This window comes from Aphelocoma coerulescens, chromosome 18, assembly GCF_041296385.1.
Source record: "Aphelocoma coerulescens isolate FSJ_1873_10779 chromosome 18, UR_Acoe_1.0, whole genome shotgun sequence".
Taxonomy (NCBI): Eukaryota; Metazoa; Chordata; class Aves; order Passeriformes; family Corvidae; genus Aphelocoma; species Aphelocoma coerulescens.
Window position 1 is genome coordinate 4589511 of NC_091031.1, and position 25305 is coordinate 4614815.

Sequence of the window (25305 nt, forward strand, 5' to 3'; positions counted from 1 at the left end):
AAGACTTCTGCACTCATGCATGATGTAATTGTGCGCTCATGCATGATGTAATTGTGCGCTCATGCGTGACATGCATGAGGAAATTGTGTGTTCATGCATGAGGTAATTGTGTGTCCATGCATGACATAATTGTGCCTTCATGTATGTGGTAATTTTGTGTTCATGCATTATATAATTGTGTGTTCATGCATGAAAAAAATCAAAGCTAACAGCCAGAGGCCTCATCTTTTAAATCTTTGGGTTCAGCACCCAATGCACCTCTCTGTCATCTACACCACATTTTTTTCCTGTATCTATACTGAAGACAAGGCACCCCCCTGTTTGCATTGTTATGGATGTGGCAAGTGACCCTACCTGGCCTATGTGGAGAGAGTGCCAGAGAGAGAACTTGCTCTGCCATGGAACTGCTCTCGATCAACACTATGAAGCCATCCTCTGCACAGAAGAACATGTTCCTTGGCTAGCAGCCTGATGAATACGTAGAGCCAAGGAACATGTTGTTTAAAACTGATAGTAGAATGCAAAGTGAATCATGGACCATGGGCAAAAAGGTTGGAAGAGGAACAGAGCTCCATGAGCCTTTTGAAAATAAGACATTCTGGCACAAGGTAGAGAAATGAAGAATTTCGTGACCATCTGGAATGGCTCTGCAGAGATGATGTCCAGAGAGTACTGGTAGAAATTAAGACTTTCCCAGAAAGGTGTAAAAGACACTAACCTTTTCTCTGGTGAAGGGAATAGATGCTGTAGAAATCACTTAGGTTGAACAAGAAAAGGCCTCAACAGCTTTGAGGAAATAAGAGACTGCTACTCTTACAGGATGCAAGTTACATCTGCCAACTTTATACTCTCTTTTTTTTCTTTTTTAAATACTTTTTTTGATCTGTCTCTATCAAGTAGCTGCTCAAAACCCCACAGAACAATTCTGAGAACAAGAAATTCACAGCAAATAATGTACCTATGTGTTTGGAAGGAAGAACATGAGCCAGGGAATGGAGTTCCTCCCTAACTGAGCTGATGGCACATTGCTTCTCTGATGTCCTGAACAACTGCTTAATTTGCTATTTTCAGCAGCCTCAAAACATGTTGTCTCTTGTCTTGACCTGGCCCCCACTGGTACTGATGTGAAGTGCCTCTTGATTTTCATGAGAGCAGAGCAAGACTTTCACACAACATTTTTGCCCAGCAGGAGCTCTTCTGCTGGGAGCCAGATCCCATGGGACATGCTCAGCTGCTGGCAACCCGTTCCCACTTCCACTGACGCCCCTGGCGGCCCTGTGGTAGTAACAGGATGAGGCATATTTCAGGCAAGTCTTCACTTGGCAGGAGGTACTTCTGTACCTGAGAAGGTCAGGTCTTAGGACTTCATCTCCTCTCACAAATACCTGCTGGCTGCCCTTCATGGTGTGCAGAATCCATGCACAGGGAATGCATGAGTACACCCACTGCCTGGATGGGAGCTGGGAAGAGGATTAGCTCTGCATACAGCTCAGGTATAATCACAAGCATATCAAGTTGTAAAGCATCACAACTTACACAATTCTGAAAATAAACATAACCATTTTGTTTCAAGCTGTTTGGCAGCCAAAAGGCTAATATATTAATAACATTTGACCAGCAATAGCCCAGAACAATAACTATGGAACAACAGATTCTATCACTTCTGGAAATAGCCCTCTTTGGAAAAAAAGAAAACATTTTCACAGGAGCCACAAACCAGATAGAGTAGCTTCTTTAGAGGTGTTCACAAAGTGGACGCCTGGTGTGAAACCTCCAAAGTCAGGAGAGATCTGCTGTGGGTGGGAGACTGCCCTGCCTGCTGCTGAGTGGGACATGGACCCTGTGGATGCTGCTTGGTCCAGTTGAATACATGCATTAATCTGAGTCTATCTTTCTCAATCCTGCCTGTGCTTATGCAGTACCTTTCTCTGCCAGTAGATCCATTGGTTTGTTAACTCCTGCGTGTGGCACTAAGCAACATGTGAGCAAGAATGGCTTGTAGCCAACAGCTTGGTATTCTGGCATCTGACCTTGTTAAGAAAGAGACTGGATTGTCAAAGATATTAAACTTGAGCACAATGTTATGATAGAAAGAGTTGAAATCCACTGATTGCACAGGATGAAATTCAACTGGTCTTCACTTGAGAATACAAATCCATGCCAGAGACCAGGGTCAGATTTTGTTTTTTTTTAAATCAGAACAGTATGAATAGCAAGTTTTTGATTAAAAGTTCAGAAATGTGCAAATACAACGTACTTCAAGGAGCTGGCCTGACCCCATGTACCTGTGCAGGAACACTGAGCAGCCAAGTTCATCAAGGATGCATAGAAAACTGCAGTCCCTCCTCTGAGATCTTTACTAGAACCTGGTGGTTCACCTCAGAGCAGCCACATAACACCAGTGAGCTGCAGCCTCCAGTCACTGCTCAGACAAGCTCTGGTTCTCCACTCACTGGCCAAGGCTCTGCCTGTCCAAAGAACCTCTGGCAAATCGTCCATACAAGAGGAATGCCCTACCAAAAATTGGGCCTTCATATTTAAAGCATGTGTGCATATACTGGGGAAAGGAGAAAATCACAGGACTAATGAGCTATGATTAAACTCAGAAATAATGGTTTCCTGTTCTAACACAGCGCTCTGTCTCTTCTTAGTACAACTACCTCATCCCCAATTGTGTCTATTAAAGACAATTACTGGGGGAGACAGATATGTGTAACCAGATGTGGAAATAACAGTGCCATATGCAGTTTAAATTCTTTGGGCCTGAACAAGTTACATTTTAAAAAAATTGTGTGTGCACTGTGGAGCAGCTGTCAATGGGGAAATCCCCTTAGCCCGCTCTAATCCTACGTTCCACAATCCCCAGGGATTAAACAAATGCACTAACATTATTTACTGTAATGCTCCCTTCCTGGGGGGCTTCAGCCCATGAAATCCACTCCAGCATTTGCAAGTGCCAGTTGTGACATAGGCTGTGCACATTCTATATTTGGTAGCTCACAAGTACCCTTTCAGCTGGGTCCAGAGTGATGAAAGGACAGGAGTCAGGAATTCAGCCCAAGCAAGTCTCAAAGGGACCAGGCTCAGGCTTGGAGCTCATTTCTCACTGTGCAGGTCTTGCACAGGCACTGAGGCATTGCAGTGACTGCTGAGAGGGGACAGTGATCTCAGGACTGCTTTCCTAAAATTAAAGATGCTGCCAAAGTATTAGTCCTCCTATCTACACTCTGGAAGTATGAAATGAGGCTTGAAACCCAGCTACACCAGTAGAGCCTCACATACCTCCTGCTTTCTTTTCCTATGATGAAATATGTGTTCAAACTTGGGTACAATCCCTGTGAAATTAGTGACAAGGATTCAATTAATCCAGGTGCATCATCCTCACAGTCCCAATAAGGGCAGTGGCAGTGCAAACTGCACAATGCCATCGAACTCCTGTAACCATCTGGGTTCAATTGATGGCCACAATGCTCAGCAATAACACAGACAAGCTTCAGGCTTCCAAGGACCCTCTGACATATTTGCAAGGCTGGCTGATTGCTCCATCTCTTGCTTAAGCTTCCCGTCCAAGTTTATTACAGCTTCTTCAAAGACAGTAAACATTACATTCTATATTAGGCTGTCCTTGCCTTGAATTCATATACAGTTTAAATTCTTTAACTTGGGTGATTGTACCAACTCAGCACCAGTTTGAAGCACCGCTGCCACAAATGAGCTGGCAAGGCACAGCCCCATGGAGCACCCTCCGAGGCAGCCACTGCTCTTAGTGCAGGAGATGGTTTGGCCCCGTGTCCTTCAGGCACAGCAAACAGTAAAACTTCAGAGGCAAAGCAGTTTCACAGAATAGCTGAGGCTGAACCTTGTGAGGTCACCTGGTCCCACCCCAGGAGCAGGCTCACCTAAAGAAGGCTGCCCAGGGCTGTGCCCGAAAGGCTTTTGAATTTCTCCAAGGATAGAGACTTCACAACCTGTTCCAGCACCAGTCCCCCTCACTTGGAGAAGTCTTTCCTTATGTTTGAATGGAACCTCCCATTCAGTGTGTGCCCTTTGCCTCTTGTCCTGTTTGTTGCTGAAGCTTTTGCACTGACATGATGTCTCAGGCTGGCCTCTGAGTCTGGCTTTGTCACTGTAATCACCAGGCCCGTGGAGCTGTATTGTGCAGAATGCAAAGGCAATTCCTCTCCATGAGATTCAGAGAATTGCTTAGGGTGAAAAAGACCTTTCAGAGTCCAATGTTAACCCAGCACCGTTAAGTCCACCACAAGCCATGTCCCTAAGCAACACATCTTTTAAATCCCTTCAGGGAGGGTGACTTAACCACTTCCCTGGGCAGCTCATTCCAAGGCTTGGCATCCTTTTGGTGAAGAAATTCTTCCTACTATCCAATCTAAGCCCTCCCTGGTGCAACTTGAGGCCATTTCCTCTTGTCCTATTGCTATATTAATCCAACACCTGATCCTGCTCCCATGGCACTGCATTTACAAACATATCATTTCATCAGCTCAAACAGAATTTTTTTCCAATCTACAGAAAGATCATCACAATAAAAGCTATACTCATGTTACTGCTCTTCATCCTGCAACAGCTTGCTCACTGCAGTGAAGTTCACTCAGTGGTAAAGGCAAGAGTGTACTCACACAGATAAGGAGAATCCTGCACACAAACCTGCCAGGCCCAGGCTCTGAGCCTTTTTCAATTTTTTTTTTCATACAGTTTACAGCCAGGAACATGAGGAAGTTGAGAGGGAGTCAGGGAGAGGAGCAGAGCTTCTGTGAGCATCAGGCCCTGTACTGCTGAGGTTAAACAGGCTTCGAAGAAGGCATTAGTAATCTCCCATCCACCCCTCTTGCTCCTCCCTCCCTGCATAATTGCAGCTCATTTGAGACACTGCCTGGAGTGTCAGCTGGCATTTTCTGGGCTCCCCAGAAGCAGTAGCTGCCATTCAGCACCACTTTTTCATCTAAAATCTGATTCACAGATTCCCTCGGGAAGATGAGCACTGCTCTGCACTACACCCAGAATGGCAGTGAGGACTCCCACTCCCTCTCCTGGGTGCCCTCGAAGCTCATTCACAAAATCCTGCAGCTGTCATTCCCACTGGTACCCCAGGCTCCCAGAGGAGCAACAGCATTGCTGGTGCTGGGCCCTCCATCCACCCTGGTCAGGGAGGAACACCCTAACCTGTTCATTAATATCTAATTACAGATGGCAGTAGCAACCTCGGGGACCTCTGTAAGAGCTGCTACTCCTGTACCAAAGCAAAAATACAGCTGGGTTCCTCATGGGGGAACTTCACAACTGCTCCCCTCACATTTCTGGAGAAGGGGACACCATGATTCTGCCCCTCGAACACAGGATAAGGATTCTCACTCTGCCTTTCCTACAGTGCCATAAACAGACTTTTCAAGGGGAAAAAAATGATTCTTATTTCCTATCTCACTGTCATTTTTAAAATTACTGAATTCTGTAGCATTCAATGGATTACTATTCACAAACATGTACCTGCTCCTCTGGCAGAACAAACTGAATAATTTCTGTTTCTGCTGGAGCCTTCAGCATGCAGACAAAAACATTTTTTATTCATCAGTGGTAAAAGGCTACAGCCATTTGACTTTAAACACAGACATGCTTCTGGGCTCTCTTCCAGGAAGTCTGTGTCACCCAGGCTTTAGATCGATATGTTTGTCTGCAAAGTCACCCTTTTGATCCGTAATTTTTCATTTTGACACAAGAAATGCCTTTTGGTCAAACTTCAGCAGTACATTAAATTCCAGGCATAATGGAAATGGGAATCACATTGCTGTAGCCATGTGAAGATTTCCACAGTTTGGGGTTTATTTACTCATGGGTTAATTTACTCTGCCATATATTTGGGACTCAGACAATGTTGCAAATACTGTTGTGCTGCCTCATCTGAGCTCACTGTCTCCTGCCCAGTTTGGGGTGGTCTCACTGGCAGTGGCAGCTTTATAAAACATTTTGTATGTTTCATTGTCCAACCTGCAGGAAATGTTGTCGTGGCTTCAGACTGAGGACATGGAGCATCCTCCCAGCCTGGTCCTGTTGTTCACCTCACAAAGGCGGGTCTGGGCTGCTGGGACAGCTCCCCACCATGGGAGGGGAGCTGTGCCCGGCTCATGGCCCAGCTGGCTCAGCCTCGACACCCCTGGCACACCATGCTCTGTTTGCACAACTCAGCACAGGCCTTTTCTTTCCAAGGTCAAGGTTTCAGGACTTGGGTGGCTGGGTTTTTTTTCTCTCTTTTTTTTTTTTTTTTTTTTTTTTTTTTTTTTTTTTTTTTAAGGTGCCAGGCATCCCATGGAAGGATAACCCAAAAACAGGAGAGATGGGAAAACGATCCAACATGCTATTAATGCGAGAAGCGGGTCTGCCCAGCCTTCCCTGCCTGGCTCCACACAGCAAGGTTGGAGCAAGGCTTTCCAATGATCTCACTGCTATTTCTAACCAGACACAGCTCCTGTTGTGTTCCCAACACACTGGTTTTGGTTGCTGAAGTTTGACCCGAGGGAGGATGCAACAGACACTCAGGAGAGCTGCAAAAAGTGCTGAAAGTGTTATTCTAATTAAACAAAAGCCATTATTTTTAGTCCCCATTCACATCTTAGTTTTCAAAAGCAAACATTTTCTGTCAGCCTCTCAAAAATACATAAAATACATAACTCAGAAATACTGCTAAAATTGAAATTTTAGAAGAAATGCTGTTAAAGTTGATTAATTTTTACACTTATTTTAAAGCAGTCACAAAAATGTCTGGATTCTGAATAACTGGTTTGACAAGCCAGAGAGGTCAGAGAACTCTGTATTTAATATGGCAAAGATTTTCAGCAGTAACACATCTTTTAAGTACATTAATTGTAATATATTTTTATTACACAATTAGAAAGGGCCCTCATTTTAATCCTCATTTAATAGCTCCTCATTTCATCGAGGTGTTATATTTAGAGGGAGGCAGCTCAGTATTTTCTGGAAAAAAAATCAAAGATCTTAAAGCAACTCAAATGGGCCACCTAAAAATTTTTATGTTTTCAGTCAGGACTTGTGTCCAAAATAAACAATTCTTTTGTCAACTCCCCAAAAAACCCCAAGCCAAACCCACCTCCAGCACAGCTATGATCAGATCATAAATGTCTCGATTAAAGTTAATTGGCTGGCACTTCAGGACTTTAGCTATTAATTAAAGCCAAAATCAAATTTATTGCCTGAGTGAGTAAGAAGAGGGGGTGGGAATTTGGGAGGTGAGCAAACACGTGGCCTGCCCAACACAACCCTGCCCGGAAGACAGCAACAAGGGCAGGATGGCACACATAGAACTGCCTGTTCCTGAACAGAAAGGATCCGGTTGTGTTGTTCCATGTGTGTTGTTCCAGAAATGAAGATGCACAACAGCAATCCTGGGACAAGGCTCTCCTGTAGGCCTCTCCCTGAGAATTCAGCACGGAGCCTGTGAAGGACCTTCCTTCATAGACATGCAGGAGCTAGAAGGGAATATTCCAGTTCTGCAGAGACTGAAGTTAAGCAACTGGTGAACTGCCTGGATGTGTTATGGCCACAGAAAACAGTAGTGCCAGAGCTTTATTAAAATACCTGGTTCACAGTCCTGGCTGGGTTCGTGGCACACGTTTGGGCAGGACCTTACTGCTCAAGTTTACAGGATGGGAAACCTGCTTCAGGGAGAACCTTAGTATCACAACTGGTTTTGACCAGAAACAAGCCCACAGAATTCTGAAAATCTCTTCAAAAGCTTCAAGATGGCTTTTGAACCAGTAGAAACATTTTGGTTTGACATTCCAATGTGAGACGATGTAGGGGGGGAAAAATGAAAATAGGGTGTTTCAAAGCTAGAACTTTCATCCTCAAAAGCCTCCAGTAAAGGTGATGGGATTTTGACAGCACTCTATTTTGCAAGTAAAATAGTGTCTACATTTTTCTAAACAAGTTCTAAACTGCGTTTCCTGTTTTTTATATCAAAACACACTATGGCTTCTTTTGTGGCTTGCTAATAACATACTGCACAGCCATTTTGTACAGACCTCCCCGAGCACCTAATGCACACACACGTCCAGCCCCTGCTGAGAAAGGCAAACAGCCTCCTGCCCAGTGAGATCCAGGCCAAGTGTGGCACAGGAAACAGCAAAACCAGCTTTTTCTTAAGCATCAAAGAAAGCAGCAAGTTGTTTGGAAGAGGCTCCTCTGCTCTGCCCAGATAGCTGGCTATTCCTGATTTTGCAATACAATGACTCTGCTCTTTACATATTTTAAGCTGTCTGAAAGCAGCAATAACCAAAGTGATGTTACACAGAGGCAGAAGAAATGCCCTCGCATGTGTGTCATGCTTTCCACAGACGAATAGATTAAGAAGCAAGCAATCAGGGTCAATTCTTGTGCAAATGGTACAATCTCACGGAAAGGGTGGTCAGACATTGGAACAGGCTGCCCTGAAAAGTGGTGGAATCGCCATCTCTGAAAGCGTTAAAAAATGTGGATGTGGCACTTGAGGACATAGTTTAGCAGTGAACATGGCAGCGCTGGGTTAATGGTTGGACTCTATGATCTTACAGGGCTTGTCCAACCTTACCAATTCTATGATTTTAACTGCACTAAGCTTTTCATAGCTGCATTTGCTTATTGCAGGATTTGGCCTGTCTATCTGTGAGAAGTACATCAAACCCAGCACCTGTGGAGAAAGCACCAGCAAGAAGATTCCTCACACCCGAGCGCACCCAACACTTCCCCTGCAGCATCACAGCGCAAACACCAGCTTTGTTTTAGCTGTGATTCAGCCCGTTCAGGACACGGGTCCTGAGGCAAAACGCCGAGAAGTGTCCTCTGCAATCCCGTGGTGCTGGGGAACACCGGGACCGGCGCTCGGGGGATGCTCACTCACGGACTGCACCGATGCCACCCGCGGGCTTCCAACGCGTTCTGCGGCACAGACACGCGGGAGCCGGGGACACCCGGCCGGCCGCAGTGGGGATCTTTCCCCGTGACCTGCAGCTCTCCAGGGGGGCTCTGGGGCCGCATCCCCGACTCCACCTGCAAAAATGAGCCGCAAACGAGGCGGCGTCCGCGGCCTCCCCGCGGTGGGGCTGCCAGCGCACCGCGCTGCCTCGGCAGGCACGGACGGGGTTCGAACCCGCGATCTTCGGTTTACGAGACCGACGCCTTACCACTTGGCCACCGCGCCCGACGGGCTAGCTGTTTTTGCGCGCCGCCAGTGGAAGGCAGCGAGCGGCGCGGGCGGGCCGGGCCGGGGCGGGAGGGGACGGGACAGGGACAGGCCGGGCCGGGAGGGCTGCCGGCGGCGGGACGGGGCGGGACAGGGCGGTCGGATCGGGGCGGGGCGGAACGAGGCGGGGCGGGGCGGCTGCGCCGTGCGGAGGCTCCCGCGGGCACGTGCGGGCGCGGGGCGGAGCGCCGGGAACGGGAGCGCGGGCGGGCTCTGCCCCGTGTCCCTGCAGCGGCACTCCTCGGAAAGTCCTTCCCGCTGCCGCCACCCGCGTCGTGTCCCCGGTGGCCCCGAGCGCCGCTCCTGCGACACAGCGGGCTTCCTGGTGAAGCTCTGCTTTCCTTCCTCTCGGTGTTTCTCAGGGCAGAGGAACGCGGTGCATCACTGCGAAATCACAGGGCTGCCTCAGGAAACAAACAGCAGCTGCTCGGAATGAGAGAAGTCCTGCCAGGTTCACACCTCCAGCCCTGTCGCTCGGCAGTGCTCCGGCACCTGCTCCCTGGGCAGGATCCCCCGGGGCAGGAGCCAGCCCGGCTCGCTCCCGCCGAGCCGCACCGGCCCGGTGGATCACATCTCCCAGGGCACACCGGGGGACGGCGGGGACTGTCCCGGCACGGCGCAGTTCCATTCCGGCATCGCCACCCACTGCCTCCTGTCTCCCTGAGAGCCAAACAGCGGCGTTTCCACCCCTTCCCTTGGGACAGTATCAGGCAGTCTGTGTTTCCTGATATTCAAACTGAATTTTCACGTTTTACTTCAAACCCATTATGTTCTGTTTCCATAGTCAAATCACAGTAGCATAAATCATAAATACAATGCTGCATCATTAATATTTCCTCCTTTGGGTTTCCAGCTACCAAATATTTTGTCTTTTGGTTAATGCTTGGTTAAAACCCAATAAATGAATCAGCTCTCATTTTTATCACCACTAGCTGTAGGGCAGGAGGGAAGAATTTAAAGGTTGTGGTTCTGAACCATTATTTAGCTTTGCACTGAAATTTTTCATCCTGGTCTCTAGTTTTCAACCAATGTTGGGCAGCAGAAAGTAATCTGGTATTTTTCTGGCTTACATACTCCTGAAAACTACAAGCCAAACCAAACAAACAAAACGCAAAAAAATCCAGGCACAGTTAGAACCAATCTGACATAATAGAATCACTATTTTTACTTTATGCTATGAATTGTTAACCAAGCCCCACTGTCTGTCAAATCAGATCTGAGTTACACAACCTTTATTACAGGAATGCATCCTGCATTCGCAATGTGCTCCTTGCTCAAATAAACCAACCAGGTGAAGCCTGATCAACTCATTCCAGAGAGGAACAGTTTCTTTCCTGAGGGTCCCATTTTTAGGTCTTCATACAAATACTGCACCAAATCTACCCCAAAAATGTAAGGTTTACTTTTTGAGGCTACAGTCATTTGGGAAGTCAGCATCTCAGTGATATTCAGAGCCCAAAACCAGCAGGATGGCAGGAGCTGTTGGGGGTTGCAGTACTCGCAGCTGTTTTTCAGCCACGTCCTGCACTCTCTGTGGCCCAGGACTTTACATTTCAGGCAGCGAGTGTTGAACCACATCCCTCTGCACAGGACAGCCCTGGCAAGGCTCCTCTTCTGTCCCAAGCTCTAGCAGAGTCATGGGAAGAGCCTGGCTGTTTTCTGTTGCAGGGAAGTTCCTCTGTGCCCACAGCCCAGCCCTGCTGCTCCCTGGAATGGGGCCATTGAGAGGGGGTTTCAGGGCTGCACCTTTAATCCATATTTACACAGTATTTCCAAGAATAAAAGCAAACCCCTCTGCTGCTGCTGCTGCTGCTGGTTTTCTTCAGGGCATCCCCCCATTCATTGCTACGCACAGCCAGAGCTAAAGAACAGGCTTGGTCAGGGGTTATTTCTCTGTCACGCTGGACAAATGCTCAGTCTGACCAGAGGATTCCTGAAGGGCTGAGAGCAGTCCTGCCCGGTGACCGCTCAGGTTTTAACTAAAAGCCTCAGCACGTTAAGAAAAGCCACAGGGTGGCCAAGAGATACAGTGTTTCACAAAGCACAACCAGCAATTTGCTCCAGTATAACAGGGAGAGAGCGAGCACAGCCTTTCAGCCGCTGAGTTCTATTACTTCTGTTGGTGCCACAACCCAGCTCTTCTCTGTCTGTTCAGCAACAGTCAGTACTTGAGTCACAATCCCTGTTACACACTATCACATCAAAATACAAACTGCATTGTCCATCTGCTAAGGCACAAAGGTCTCAGTGTAAGGGAAATTCGGATTTAAGCACCATGCCAGAGGACGTGCTTGACATACTATCATTGCAAAGTCATTTTAAAATCACCATTAACCCAAATAGTTATGGTTATACAACTGGGACACTCTTCAATTTACTGGTCATATGCTCTATTTTCTATTTGCATCCAAAAAGCAGTTGGCTCTAAAGACAAATTTCACCCTGCGTTATGCAAGCTAGGAGAGTCCCTGCTGCATTGCATGTATTAAAAGACATTTAGAGTGGAATGACACATCCCAGATCCCAGTCTCCCATCAGAGATTCGGGACAATGTGGAAACATGGGCCATCAAGACCAGTGAACAGAGCAAGGGAAAACATCAAAGTCATGGCTTTGAGACTGCTATGCTGAAGAAAACGTGTCAGCCAAGACAACCTGAGGAGATCAGAGCCTGCTGTCAGACTACAGGAGTTGACTCCCATGGGATGCATTTCCTCTTTTTACAGCTCTCCTTGTCACTGCCCAAGTTCTCAGGAATCAGAACTCCTGCAATGTTTCCTACTCTGCTACTGCCCCATTTAGCCTCTGTCTGGCTATAAACCCACTTTCCCCCCACAAAAGATCAGAGCAAGGCAACAATCACCTCCCAGGACTTCTGAGCTTTAATTCCTGGTTGCAAAATGACACAAGGGTCTTGGGTCTCCCCAGCCCAGTAACAGCAGCATAATTTGCTAGAAACTATTACAGACTTTGTGATACGTAGTGTTGATGATTCCTGCCCCCAGAGTAACAGGCGATTTGCTTTCCCACTGCATCTTTCTCGTGTACCAGTGAGTAACTGCTCTGCAAGTAGGTCAGTAGTACAGCACATTATCCTGAGCTGCTGAGATTTGGGAACAAAACTTCTCCGTGCCTCTCTGGTGAAGTGGTTTAGCATACACAGTAGGGAGTTTTCTTTGAGCCTGCTGTTATAAATCTGAATATCCAACATCTCATTGCTAGGAGGGATCTGGGAACAGAGAAGCCTAAGAAGATAACACATAGGTACATCGCTGCATGGATTATTCATACAGTATTTTTGCTCCGATTCCCTGAATATCCCCCAAATATCTGTACCCACTGTGAGAAAAGCTGCCTCACAGCCTCATGGGATGATACCGTAAAAGACATACACCAGGTTTAGAGACTACTGTCAGTCAAATGAAAGCTATTTGGTACAGTATGATCACTTGAAGACCATAAAAAAATTTTTTAAAGGAGGAAATTTGCCCTGCAAGGCTTGAACTGATTAGTGAAGTCTTTTCAAAATTCCCTTTCCCTTTCTGCCTTGCTCCAAGCCCAGCTGAAGGCAGAGATCTTAACACCTTAGACTCTGCTTTGTTTTTTAAATAATACGCCACAGGCTTGGTTCCCTGGCTTTACACCCTTCACTATCTTTCACACAGGTGCAAAATGGTCACATTTTGTTATCCCAATGTCTTGGTTTGAAAGACAGGTGTCTGCCAAGGAAGATGGGAACCTCTGTTGGAATAGAGAATATGACCCCCTTCCCTTAAAATTATTATAATATTGAAATTAGGGGGCTTTCAGGCAAAGATACAGGAAAAGCAATAACAGTTCTTTTCTAGAATGTGTACGTATAACAAGGCAACCAAACAACAGTGGCAGCGACAACAAACCAACCAACCAGAAACCCCAAGGGACGGTCTGCTCCCGCTCGGGGAGCACCTTCCCGGCGCTGCAGTTCCGCTCCCGGCCGGCAGGGGCGCTGCTGGCTCCCGGCCGGGCAGGGCGGCTGCGATGGTTCCCCCGCGCCTGCAGGGGGCGCTGTGGCGCGGGTTTCAGCCGTCCCCCTCCACACGGTGATGGCGGCGCAGCCGCAGATGGGTCCTTTACAAACCCCCAGGAGCAGCCGATCCCGGTGCCCCTCTGTGTAGCAAAAGGAGCTGTAGCAGGAACCTCGGAGCAGCAAGCTGGGAAGGCAGGGATGAGCAAAGTCTCGGAGTGGTAGATGAGATGTATCAGAAACTTCGCAGCTGTAGCTGGAACCGCGGGGTGTCCCGGCAGGATCGAGTTACAGCGTAGCAAAAAACCCGCCGCAGTGGCAAAGGAATGGCCGGGATGGGGAACGGCCGCCTGGCTCCTGAACACGGCAGGGAGAGGCTCCCTTGGAGGGCGAGGGGGCTGGGGGATCTCGGGCTTTTCCCCTGAGGCACCGGAACAGCTGGTGAAAGTCCTTTTTTAAGTGAGGTAGGGTGTTAATAAGGTCCCAGTTCAGTGGTTGCTCTCATGAGTAAAGGCTCACCCACTGCAGAAGGAACAGGACTGGGCTGGCCCCTGGCAGCGGCAGCAGTTCCCCCCCCCCTCCCAGAAAGCAGTAACTCCCCGTCCTCCTCCCAAGCCGAGAGCAAGAGAACTAGCAGCTGCCCCAGCCCCCTTCCTCCCAGCCCCAATTATCTCGGTATCTCTGCCCCTCCACGAGAAACCCTAAGACAAGACAGTAGCCAACCTCTCCCTTCCCGGGGAAACTTCTTTTGTCTCTCTTAAGTACCCGGTCGTTATTGTCTCTTAGCAACAAAATGGAAAAAAATTCCCTAGGAGAAAGAACAAAAGGAAAAACTCTAACCTCCAACACCCAAGCACAGGAGTGTCACCTGAGGTGCACGTTGGGGGTGGGAGCAGCAGTTTTTCAGGAGTTAAACTTCAAACCCACTGTGGAAACACATCCCTGAGCCACCTGCACCCTGTGGCTACGTCAGGCTGAGCTTTGCTGGCATTCCCAGGCCAGCCCTGATGGTTTCATCTGAGATGCTGCTGGGGAGGTAGGACAGGGCAGGGAACTGCAGTGGGCTGCTTGAGGGGACGCCTCATTCTGGCGTGTCCCCAACATATAACAAAAAGGCTCAGTTTTTCCCAAGTAAGGAGCACCCAGCATTCTCTGGGCTGACAGTGTCTGCCCCTCTGTCAGCAGCGTTTTCCCAAAGCACTGGGCCCCTCTTTTGGGCAATGTGCCCACAGACACCATCTCAGGACCAGCTGCCCCTGAGGGGACCTGCCCACAGTGCACTCCCCTCACTTCACACAGATCTTGCAAAAAGCAGCCTGGAACCTCAAGCTGCTCCTCACTTGTTATTCTTGACTCCAGCAGTTAAAATAAAGCCCAGAGAAGAGGACAGCAGGCCTGGTGGCTCAAACAGGAGATTAAAAGTTACCCTGGACTGTCGCTCTTGCAGGCCCTGAGTGTGTCCTCCACCATCGTGCCTCATGCAGAGCCTGTTCTGCCAACCATGGGGATGTGTGTGGGCCTGAGCCCACATCAGGCTGAGGGTCTCCTCTGGTCTGCACACAAGGCACCCATGACAGGTCCCGGCTTCCAGTCGCGGCCAGAGGTGTCCCAGAACTGTCCTGGTCCCTCATGGACAAACCTTGCGGTGCTGCTCCCAGGATGGCCCTTCCAGGTACACCAGGGAGCCTCAGCCTCTCCTAGGAGCTGCCCATGGCAGAGTTCTCCCTCAGGACTCTCCCGGGGAAGCTGTTGCCTTTGGTTTAAGTGAAACTCCCCTCAGCATATGCCCTGAGGTGGTCACTGCTTGCCATGCCAGGTCAGACTGTGCCCTGCACCAGATCCCCACAAGACACAGCTCCAGGCTGTGCCCTCCCCACAAACAGCTCACTGCTCCTCAAGGAAGGAGCCACAGCATGTGCTCATTAGCTACATGGATCAGTAAATAATTATATTTAAGTCACATTAAAAAGCTGGAGCCAGCAGTAAACAGCTCCCACCGGGAGTTCCCATCAATTGAGAAGGGCAGCACTATGGATAGAGAGATTAATAGGTTGGTCCTGTGAAGCTTTGGCTTGGAAGTTTAACACAGCTAAGGAGGTAAGGCATGTACTGAGCAAACTCCTTCCCTGGTGCCATTTGTGTAACTTATCCAAAGTTAATGAAGCTGGTGTTTGGGCAGGTGAGAACAGATCTGGGCAATCCTTCTTTAAATGAAACACAGAAATAGAGGTGGAGCAGGGAGGAAGGTAAGAAGGGATATTGAATCAGTCACCCACCACAGACACCATTTTAGTCATGCAGGGAAAGCAAATAATTTATTTACATATCTGATTGTACATTACAGCTACCTGAAAGATTCACATCAGCAAGGACAGCTTTATTGTCCCCAGAAAGTATTTCAAGAAAATAGAGAAAATAGTGTAATGGCACAGTGCAACAGTACTGACATCACTGGTGTTATAAATTACAGAGTGAGATTAAAAATAGTCATATGCCACTTTTGCTGGCTGCTTTTTTTAGTTAACAAAGGAGCAAGTGAACTTTGCTCATTTTCATACCAAGCAGCCTTTGAAATAAAAAATAAAGCCACCTCCTTGCTTCTAAGGTAGCTTTGTATTCAGTGAAATGGGTGCCAAATTCAATAAGAATGATTTTATTTATTTACTCTGCTCTGTGAGAGTTGAACATACTCTTTTATAGATCAAAACTTTGTTTTTTGGAAGATTTAGGGGATATTGATGATTTCTTCCTTGAGACTTACCACAGTTTATTATCTCACTGTGTCTGGGTGCTGGTGAGTGCGGTATTGATAAACCACAAGGTGTGAGAGAGAGAACAATTTGAGGATCTCGCCAGATGAGCAGGGTCAACACTCCAGAAATGAAACCACCAGCTTGAGAAGAGGCTGGAGGGAGGTAAGGACACTTCTAGAACCAGGTCCCTGGTTGCCAGAGTTGCAGATGTCCAGGCTCACAATGCATCTACACAGCTTCCCAAATCCTGCGGGAGAGTGCTGTGCTACAAACCCTAAGGGAAGGAGTTTATTCAGCATTTGTGAAAATGTGAAGGGCAAGACACCCAATCTCTCACATCTGCAAGAGGAAGATCTTCAGTCATGCAGATCCAGGGTCTGTCCTTAGAAAACGCTACCAGAGAAGCCAGGGAAGGTAGAGAAGGAGTAACTAAAGCATTTTAGGCACTCTAAGATGGAGAGTCTATGAAGTGGTAATGCTATTTCTCTTTCCATTTTAATGGGCAAAGTAATGCCCGATCCCACAAAAATAATCCCAGAATGGAAGTTAACCTGAAAGGGGCAATGTGTTCAAATGAGGTTTCGGTCTGGTGTCCATTTCAAGTATAAAAAGAAGCAAATTGGCTTTAATGGAAATAAAAACTATAACCACCAAGTCACGACTGTAACATTTAATTGTTTTATTATTTTGAATTAACTGAAGCCAACAAGTGGATAGAATTGGTCTCATAACGATACTAAAATAATAAATCTGCAGTGTGTGTGACACTGCCTTACAAGAGACCAACCATCTGACACAACATTCCTAAAAGAAGACAAAGAACTGCTAATTATGTTAAATTTCATTTGCTATGTAATTTAGACCATGACCTAGTGCTTCTAAAAAAACCTGTACAAAATGAGTATTTTTTACATCTCAGAGGCACATGAATACAAATCTGATCTATTTTATATATACACATGTACATTACAAGAAACCAGATGATCAAGGAAGTGTATATAAAAAGTGTCCAAAACCAGATGATAAAATGTGAAAATAAAACATATCCTTATAACAGAAGTAAAAGGCACAAGTACTAAAATATGTAACCATGCAAAAAACGTGACTAGTCTGTGCAACAGAGAAAAACAAATGACTCTCACAACTGATTTTACAGTAATTCTCAAAAGGTCTCAGTATTTAAACATATATCAGTGCAACATTTACTGCCCTGTAGCATACTGAAGTGTTCACAGGATACTAAATTCTTGCTTCCCCTTCTGATGTCCCTTCTCCAAAGCCAGAATAATTTAGCTATGGATAAGGTAGTAAATAAAACAGGGCTGATGGTGGGGAGTGTAAGATCATCACTGGGTGGAAGAGTGTCTGCAGCCCCCCTCACCAGCTGCACACTGTGTGTTCTCCAGAACAGTCACCTGCCACCCCTCACTGGGGCACAGCAGCTGAGGGGTTTCCAGGGTGTCACTGCCCAGAAAAGCTGACAGCTCAGGTGTCACAGCTGCTCCACTCACAGCACCTCCATTCCAGCGGTAGGTGTCCAAATTACACTGCAGAAGCCCGTGTTTGTTAATGTTTTCTTTAGGTTTAAAGTTTAAGTAAAAAGTAATCTCTCTAACTGTATGTTTGACCAGGTACTACTCTCGCAGTTGAACAAAACCTGGAGACTGAAGCAAGCTGAAACCCAGCGTTTAGAGAACACCACCAGCATTGTCAGCTGGCTCCACACTGTGGCAAACTATGGTAGCGTGGTCCTGCCTGCAGATTTTGCCTGCAGATCCTCACAGGCTGCTGCCATGACCTCTGAGATGTACTGGCCATACTGAGCTGCAGGGCTGAGCCTCCCAGAGTGTGTCAGTAGAGTGCGCAGTGGGACACCTGTACAGAACTGAGGCACATCCCAGGGATCCCTCACCTGGATCGCCTTCAGGTTTACTCACCCCACCTGCTTGTAAACCATGAGAATCAGCTACAAGATTTTGTCATGCACAACCAGTTTTGTCAAACACAACCAGTTTTTATGACCACAAAAAAGGCAAGGACAGGACTGGCCTGGTGTAAAGAGAGGACTGAAATTCTTGCCTTGGCAGCTGAAGTTGCACTGAAGCCAAGAATATTGAATTTGTCCCTCCCATCTGCTCAAAGTGCTGCCCCAAGGCACACAGACACCTGACAGTGGCTGGGGACAAGACCAAGAGTGTAAATGTCAACAGAACACTGATGAAGAGTCCCAGAAAGACACAACTCTCTTGTACATCAGAGCAACTCCCAGTGCATTATGCAAGATAACAGGATTCAGACCCAACAGCAACTGCAATCCTTATCAAGCTCTAAAGGTACACGCAGAGTTTCACTAAGTAGAAACCCATGCATGCTTCAACAGCAAACTGCTCCTAGGATCAATATTTTGAATTCAAAAACACTGAGATGCAAAGGAACAAAATATCAGAACTGTGGACTATGTCCTTTAGAACCAAGCAGCTGTGTTACATCACCTGTCATGACTTCTTGACAATGTTTCTTGAGTAACAAATGACAAGAATATGAGCATTGCTGCTTACACCAGAAACTGCTCAGTTAAAGTCCGGGTCAAGTTTTCACTTCAATCAGTATAAGCCAAGCCACTGATTTGGCAAGTGTTTGATCAGCTGCTACTTCCTTCCTTCCTTGGAAAAAAAATCCCTCAGACCACACCATACAGTATGTGTTTTAAGAGAAAACCACTGTATATTTACTGCCATTAAAGAATGTAAAAAAAGCATTCTTTTATTCGTAAATTCTAGTTCTTAGACTCATCACATGTCATGGGTACTATGATGCACAGACCACTGAGCAGTGCTTCATGTAGCAGCCCACAATGTGTGTTTATATATCAGCTTCCAAGCCCTCATTTACAAACCAGATTAGGGAGCTTAAATACTGTAGGGTCTAGATCCTCTCTGGAGAGCAATGCAGTTCTACCAAAGTAAATGGAGTATTGCTGCACTCAGACAGCAAAATATTTGTTGATACACATCTTTGAGAATAATAATGCTGTGTTCAACTCCCTATAAAGCTGGCTGAGAAATACCCGAATTTTTCCCAAAGACCATGAAAGGAAAGTTGGCAACAAAAGTGCATTGGATGTTGGGCTTTTGGAAACTTGCAACATATTTTCATATTAAAAATTCTTTTAAAATAGATGGGATGGTTACAGTTTGTCAATGTTGCACTTCAAAACAAGACAAATTCTCAAACAGCTTCAGTCTTAAATCGAAGCTATTAAAAGAGCTGAAAAATCTTGTTTTGATGTCAAAGCAGTTTTGAATCAGCATCACTAAAATCAGAACTAGGCAGCAGCTGAAGACTGAAGTATGGAGGGAAGCAGACAATACCAGAAAAATCTTTAGAGACTACATTTCAGGTAATCTTTAAATGCAAGCTTTGAAAGAGGTAATTTTTCTGCAGTACCTTGTGTGGGACTGGCCTGACCAAGGGCAGCTTCTAGCCAAAAAAAAGTAATTTTTTTTCACTGTACAGAAATACCTGTAGTGGTTTGCAACAGGTTTGACCAGAATATCATTTAGCTTTTCAGAATCTAAGGTCAAATGAACCAAGGAAGACATCAAGATACAGTACCTGGGATTATGTTTGCATCCCCAAGGGTTAAACAGAACCCTGGGTTGACACAGGAATGTTTACTGCATTTGTATATTGCTAGAAGGAGATGATACTACATTTCTGTATCTGAAGTTATTCACCCGGGGAAGGGAGGCCCTTGTTCCACCAACAGTAACACTGACAGAGGCAGGCTGTACTTTCCTGGCCAGCCTGAGAACATAAAGGATGTCCACAGCAAAGAAGTAAGAAATTTATCAGAGAACAGACACCAAAATTATTGCCTCCCTATTTGCAACATCTCCTGTCTGTTCTGCCACAGTGTCTGATACTTGATCGAAACATGCACTCTCTGCAACACTGGTATCAGATTACTCTTCTCCCTGCCCCAGTGAGCCATCAAGTGATCCTTTATTACCAAATTACCTGCATGTCATAAAACATGATGACTTCTTTTCTGGGTTAAAAGGGTTCTCCAGGGCTTGAGTTGCAAGACAAGTTGGTCTAATATCTGTAGCTACTCAGTCTAATAATGCAATTGCTAATTAGTATTTTTAGAGGTGGATACCTTAGAGGAAAATATATCTGCCAGTGAAATGCCCCTCCCACCTCCAACTCACATTATTTGTCAAACATAGCAAGTATCTGGATATGATTTCCACAGTAACAGATAGCAGTACCACACCGAGGGCCCCACAGGAGCAGAAGAAAAACACAGCTAAAAACACCACCAACATGGTGGTAAAACATCTCTTCAAATGCAAACACTGGAGCAAGGAAGAGCTTCTAAATACTAACACAGCTGGGTACAGAGCTGAACAAGAAGTCCTGCAAGTTTTAAGAAATTTCCACTGCTGGGTACCCTTGGCTAGAATATTGCTTTCAGGATTTCAGCCAGATTCAGTGACTATTTGTCACTACTAGTGACTGTTCACCTCCTACATATAATTATCTGCACAAAAACTTGGCTATCACTATAGTCATGTCTTCTGTTCAAATCCATGGGCTTTGCTTTCAGTGAAACAGTTCTCCACCCTAATGGGAATGGGCTTTAGATCATTAAAATTTTGAACCCGAGTCCAGTTTACTTAAAAATAATTAGGGGAAAACATTCAGTCACCAGTCTAAGCTGCAACATTTTTTATAAAAATGCACTGCACAAGAGCAGGACAGCAGTGCAACTTCCCAAACATGGTCAGCTCTAGAAGCAGGGCTACTGGGTCACCCAGCCCTGCTTGTCACAGCAGGTTAGCAACAGTCCCTCGACAGTGCGGAAGAGTTCTCGGTGGCCTATAAAGAGAGTGAAGTCCCTGGCACAACCCACAGACAGCACCAGGCAGAGGGAAATGACATCACTGAAGTGTAAGTGAGGAGTCCTGCAGGCAGGAAGCACTGAGCTGGCTGAACTGTTCCTCTCCCAACTTCTGGGTGGCATATCCAGAAGGAGCAGGTCGGAAAGGCAGATGTGTGGGGTTTCCATGGGCTCCACCTACTTCTATACAAACAGAAGCTGCTGCAATGTTACATCTTACACCACTCCCAGGTGGCAAAGGAGGCTTTAAATCCTTTCCTCCAGATTACCGCAGAGCCTCAGGAACCCAGCCCTGAGACACCACTGTTTGAACCAGACTGTCCCATTTCCCCCCCCAGAGCACTGCAGACCTTTGTGCACTGGGGTGTTGTTATTCCTCTAGTACCTCTCTCTTTCCACTTACTTTACACCTGCCTAATGCAGATACATAGAAACAAACTCTTTTTATTTTCTTGCCTTCAAGAAAGCCTGATTTCAGTACGTCCCCTGCTTCCCATCACTCCAGTAACACATCACTGAAGGCAAGAGCACAGAGATTGCAGAAAAAAAGAATATATATATTTACATCCATAACTGAATACAGTTTTATGTATTCAAATTCAGGAAAAATGCATCACATATACACACCAAGATACATCAAGAGAATACTAGGGGCAAGACACTGCCAACAGCAAGAAATACACAGAAAAGCACAGTCATTGCTAGTGTAACATTCTTCTGGGGCGTGTATTCAAGAGAGGAAACATCTCTGCATTGGGGAAAGCCAGATACTTGAGCCTATTTTTCTGTGCCAGTTGGTGTGAATCAAAAGTGTGAAACTTTAAAAAAAAAGTGCATGGAATAAAATTTGTTTTTAGCATTCAACTACCCAATCAATTCCATAAGCTCCTTATATAAGCTACATTATTAATTAAAAAGGTCCTAGGCCTACAGTATAGATCCAGCTCTGGAGAACACAGGCACATGTTGAAGTCATCCCTATTTAAGGCAGCATTTAAGCATATGCTCAACTTTAAAGCTTAATGTTCTATCCCACTGACTTCCATGAGCAGTTGCAGCACACACTTAAAAAGTTAAGCACCTGCACAGTTGCTCATCTAAATCAGGATGTATTCCCTACTCAGAGCTTTAGATATGCAAGTGTGTGCTCAGTCTGGACTGGCAACTCCTGCAAGACCAAGCTCTTTTTCCTGCCCTATAGGTAAAAGCCACTCCATACCAGACTGTCCTCCACTGCTGTGCCAAGAACCAGTCGTTCCTCTGCACAGCCTGCCCAAAAAATTCCATTCTCTAAGGAGTGCAGCTGTCTGAAGTGGGAAAGCAACTCAGCACATAATGTCATGGGCTGGTCCTCCTCCTCCCCCTGAAGTGAGATATTTCATGCAAATTTTTTTGTTGTTGTTGCTTTGTTTCTTTTTTTTGGTAAGAACTGGAATGTGTTCCTTCAGTGAAATCTTTAAAATCAAGGTGAGGGGATGGGGCAGGATCCCAGAATTCATCTTAATGGCCCACGCTATACCCCTGAAAATAGGGGAACAGATATGAAAAGCTCTTTGCCTCAATGCTACAGGGACCATGGCGTAAAAACCACACATGTACACGTGTTAAAGAACAGGCTCAGAGCATCCCAAAGCAGACTCCAAAGTGATCTTATATCAAAAACACTTTGTGCTGACAGTGGCAAACAAGTGGATGGTGATTTTTCACAAATAGCAAAAATTCTGCAATATCTTCCTCTTCTTCCCATTCACTTTGTATCTTTTCCCCAAGTTTGGCTTTTGTTGTGTTTTTGGGTTTTTTTGTTTTCTTAATCTGATGTGTGGTTTAAGTACTAAAAATAAATCAAATAGGAAATTACACAGTCAGCACCAGTCAGGAACTGAACCTGGGTAAGTCAATTGGTTTGTGGTACCCAAATTCCTGGAAGAACGAAGGAAAAAATTCTTGCTCCTGAAGTTAGGGCCACATCCATATGTTTCCATTGTCTTTTTTTTACCTTTACAACTAGAGGTAGAGTAATTTTGTCCAGTATCTAAAACAGCATGATCCAGTTATCTTGTTATTACATTAATATACAGTATGCATCTCATCACAGGTATTGAAAGTGCATGGAAAAAGTCTAACCAAGCCAATTCAATGACAAATAACAGTGTACCAAACATCATATAAACACACCCACGCACCCACACTCACACCTAGTGTATATATATATTTATAGATTCATTTACAGTATCAGAGTGCTGCTTAGATCCAGTGGCATGTGCAGAAATATCAGGCAGTTGCTGCTTTTTCTTCTCATTCTCTTCAATTCTTTATTTCCAAGATAGACGGATTGTGGTCCAGGATTGCCAGAATTATCTTGTCCATATACTGTCGCAATCTGTAATTTATCTCTTCCTGTTCTTTGAGGGCTTCCATGAGCTAAAACACAGCATTTCCAAGTTACTCCTGAAATATTCTCCATAGTTTATATAATAGCATGAAATTGAGACAGGAGAGAGACCAGTGCCTGCTCAGGATCACCAATTCCTTTTGTGACAGGTTTTCTAACTCAAGCTCCTCCCTGTATACATATTAGAAACAATCTGCATGTTACAGATCTTTGCTATCAAAGAAGGTCGTGAACAGTTATCTCCAGGGATCTTCCAGAAGGTCATTTGAAACAAGTTCCCCATCTAACCTTCCAATCCATCCTGTATTCATACCATGGATGAATTGCTTCATCTCAGAGCAAGAGCTTCATGATACTCAATTTTTTTTCGTAACTACTGAAATCTAAAGGTGTTTGCATGAAAGGCTGCTGAACAGAACAAGTATTTCAGTGTTTTGCACCAGGAAAAATATGTGCTTCCTCTGGATCATGTGCATAGTCTCTCTCAAAAAAACCCCAAAACAACTGCTACGTTCTCCACAAGAACAACCCCCTTGCTATTCTATGTTCTATATTAAATACATGTGTTTCACCACATTTTTAGGCTATAAAAGGCACCTCAACCTCTTCAAAGATGAAGACTGCTTTGCTTTTTATCTCTGAATGTTTAATGCCAATCTGACAAAACTGCCAAGGAGTGTCAGAGCCCCATGTCCTCCTAAAGCTCATGCCATTTGCCTGTCCATTTTCGTAAGACTTCACAGAAGTCCCACCTCGAATCTGCAGATTCTTACCTTTGTTTTGATCACACACGAAAAATGGCACAATGGGAACAGTTTGTCCAGGTCTGTGAGGTGTAGGAACCCAGAGTGCCAAGAATATTTCTCTGCCTGTTTTGAAGGGTTTTTACCCCCCTGAACAACACTGTTTTGACCTCCAACCTTGGAAAAAACTGCCTACGATCAGACAAGAACTAGAAAATACAATGGTGTGAATTAGGTGATAGACTATTATGTAAGATTGTCACAGGATGAAAAATTTAGAGGTTTTAGGCTTCTCTTTGTAGTAAATAGGTAAGAGCAAAAAACATCAAAATGGAGGATTGTTGTTGTTCTCCAAACCTTCTTCTACTACTACTACTACTACTACTCCATATTCTGTGGTAAAAGTAATTTGGGATGATTGGACAAAAAATTCCACAGTTCCTGGCTGTGTTACTCAATAATTGGTAGGAAAGTGAAAATAATACATGTTTTTAGTAACCACTGGTTAAATTATCTTTAAAAGGCTGTGTAAATCTTGATAATTAGACTTTTCTCCTGCATTCTCTGCTCTGTGTTATGCCTGGGTCACGCTAGTGACACTGTTTCTCTGCTAATACTTAATAAACAGCTATCTAGCAGCAGTGAAACTCCAGGAGTCTCCATTTGTCCCTCAAACTCCTTGCAAGGACTTTTAAAACACCCTCTCCCATCAGGAGAGATTTGATTTACATCATGGCTTAGTGTCAGTGAGGTTTTACTAAGTCTGGGCCACAGCTTTCAGGCACTTGCCTCCTTCAAAGGGGGAGTGCTGGATATTCCTTGCATGAGCCAGAGCCACGAGATTGAGAGGGAGAAAGTTAGATTTTTCTTGGCAACAGCAAAAGGCAGTTTGCTTTTACCTACTTAGAGATCAACAATTAAACAGCCTGTCTTCACAGTGCTCTGGTTCAGCAAGAAATTAAGTTCTCAAGTGTAATTCAAGGGCCTCAAGGGCCTGCCCAAGAGCTAAGGCTGACAGGTCAGTCCAGTACAGACTGGATAAAAAGGACTTTTCTGTCTCAGGACTGTTCTTGATGAAGAAATGGAAAGTTCTGTCTGGAAGAGATAGAGCATCAAGGACAAACAACTCCTTTTATCTCCTTCAGCACTAACCTGTCTTCTTCCCTGGGAGCTCTCATGTATCCATTGGCCTGATCTCACAATCTGTCCTGGAGCTCAAAGGAAGCTACACCAGCTGGACTCAGCTCACACACAAATG

At 45.6% G+C, this 25305-nt stretch overlaps 1 protein-coding gene and 1 non-coding gene across 11 annotated transcripts in view; both read right to left on the reverse strand.

Moving 5' to 3' along the window:
• Positions 1–9133: 9133 nt before the first annotated feature.
• TRNAT-CGU (transfer RNA threonine (anticodon CGU)) lies at positions 9134–9205 on the reverse strand. The gene has a single exon. It is a non-coding gene; the product is annotated as a tRNA-Thr (tRNA).
• A 7456-nt stretch (positions 9206–16661) lies between these two features.
• Positions 16662–25305, reverse strand: part of RAB11FIP4 (RAB11 family interacting protein 4) — a 121688-nt gene continuing 113044 nt past the window's right edge. For all 10 annotated transcript variants that reach the window (XM_069032440.1, XM_069032439.1, XM_069032441.1 and 7 more), the window contains one exon: positions 16662–23333. In XM_069032440.1, coding sequence (XP_068888541.1) covers positions 23217–23333 — 117 coding nt within the window. In that variant the 3' untranslated portion in view covers positions 16662–23216. The remainder of the gene's footprint in view (positions 23334–25305) is intronic.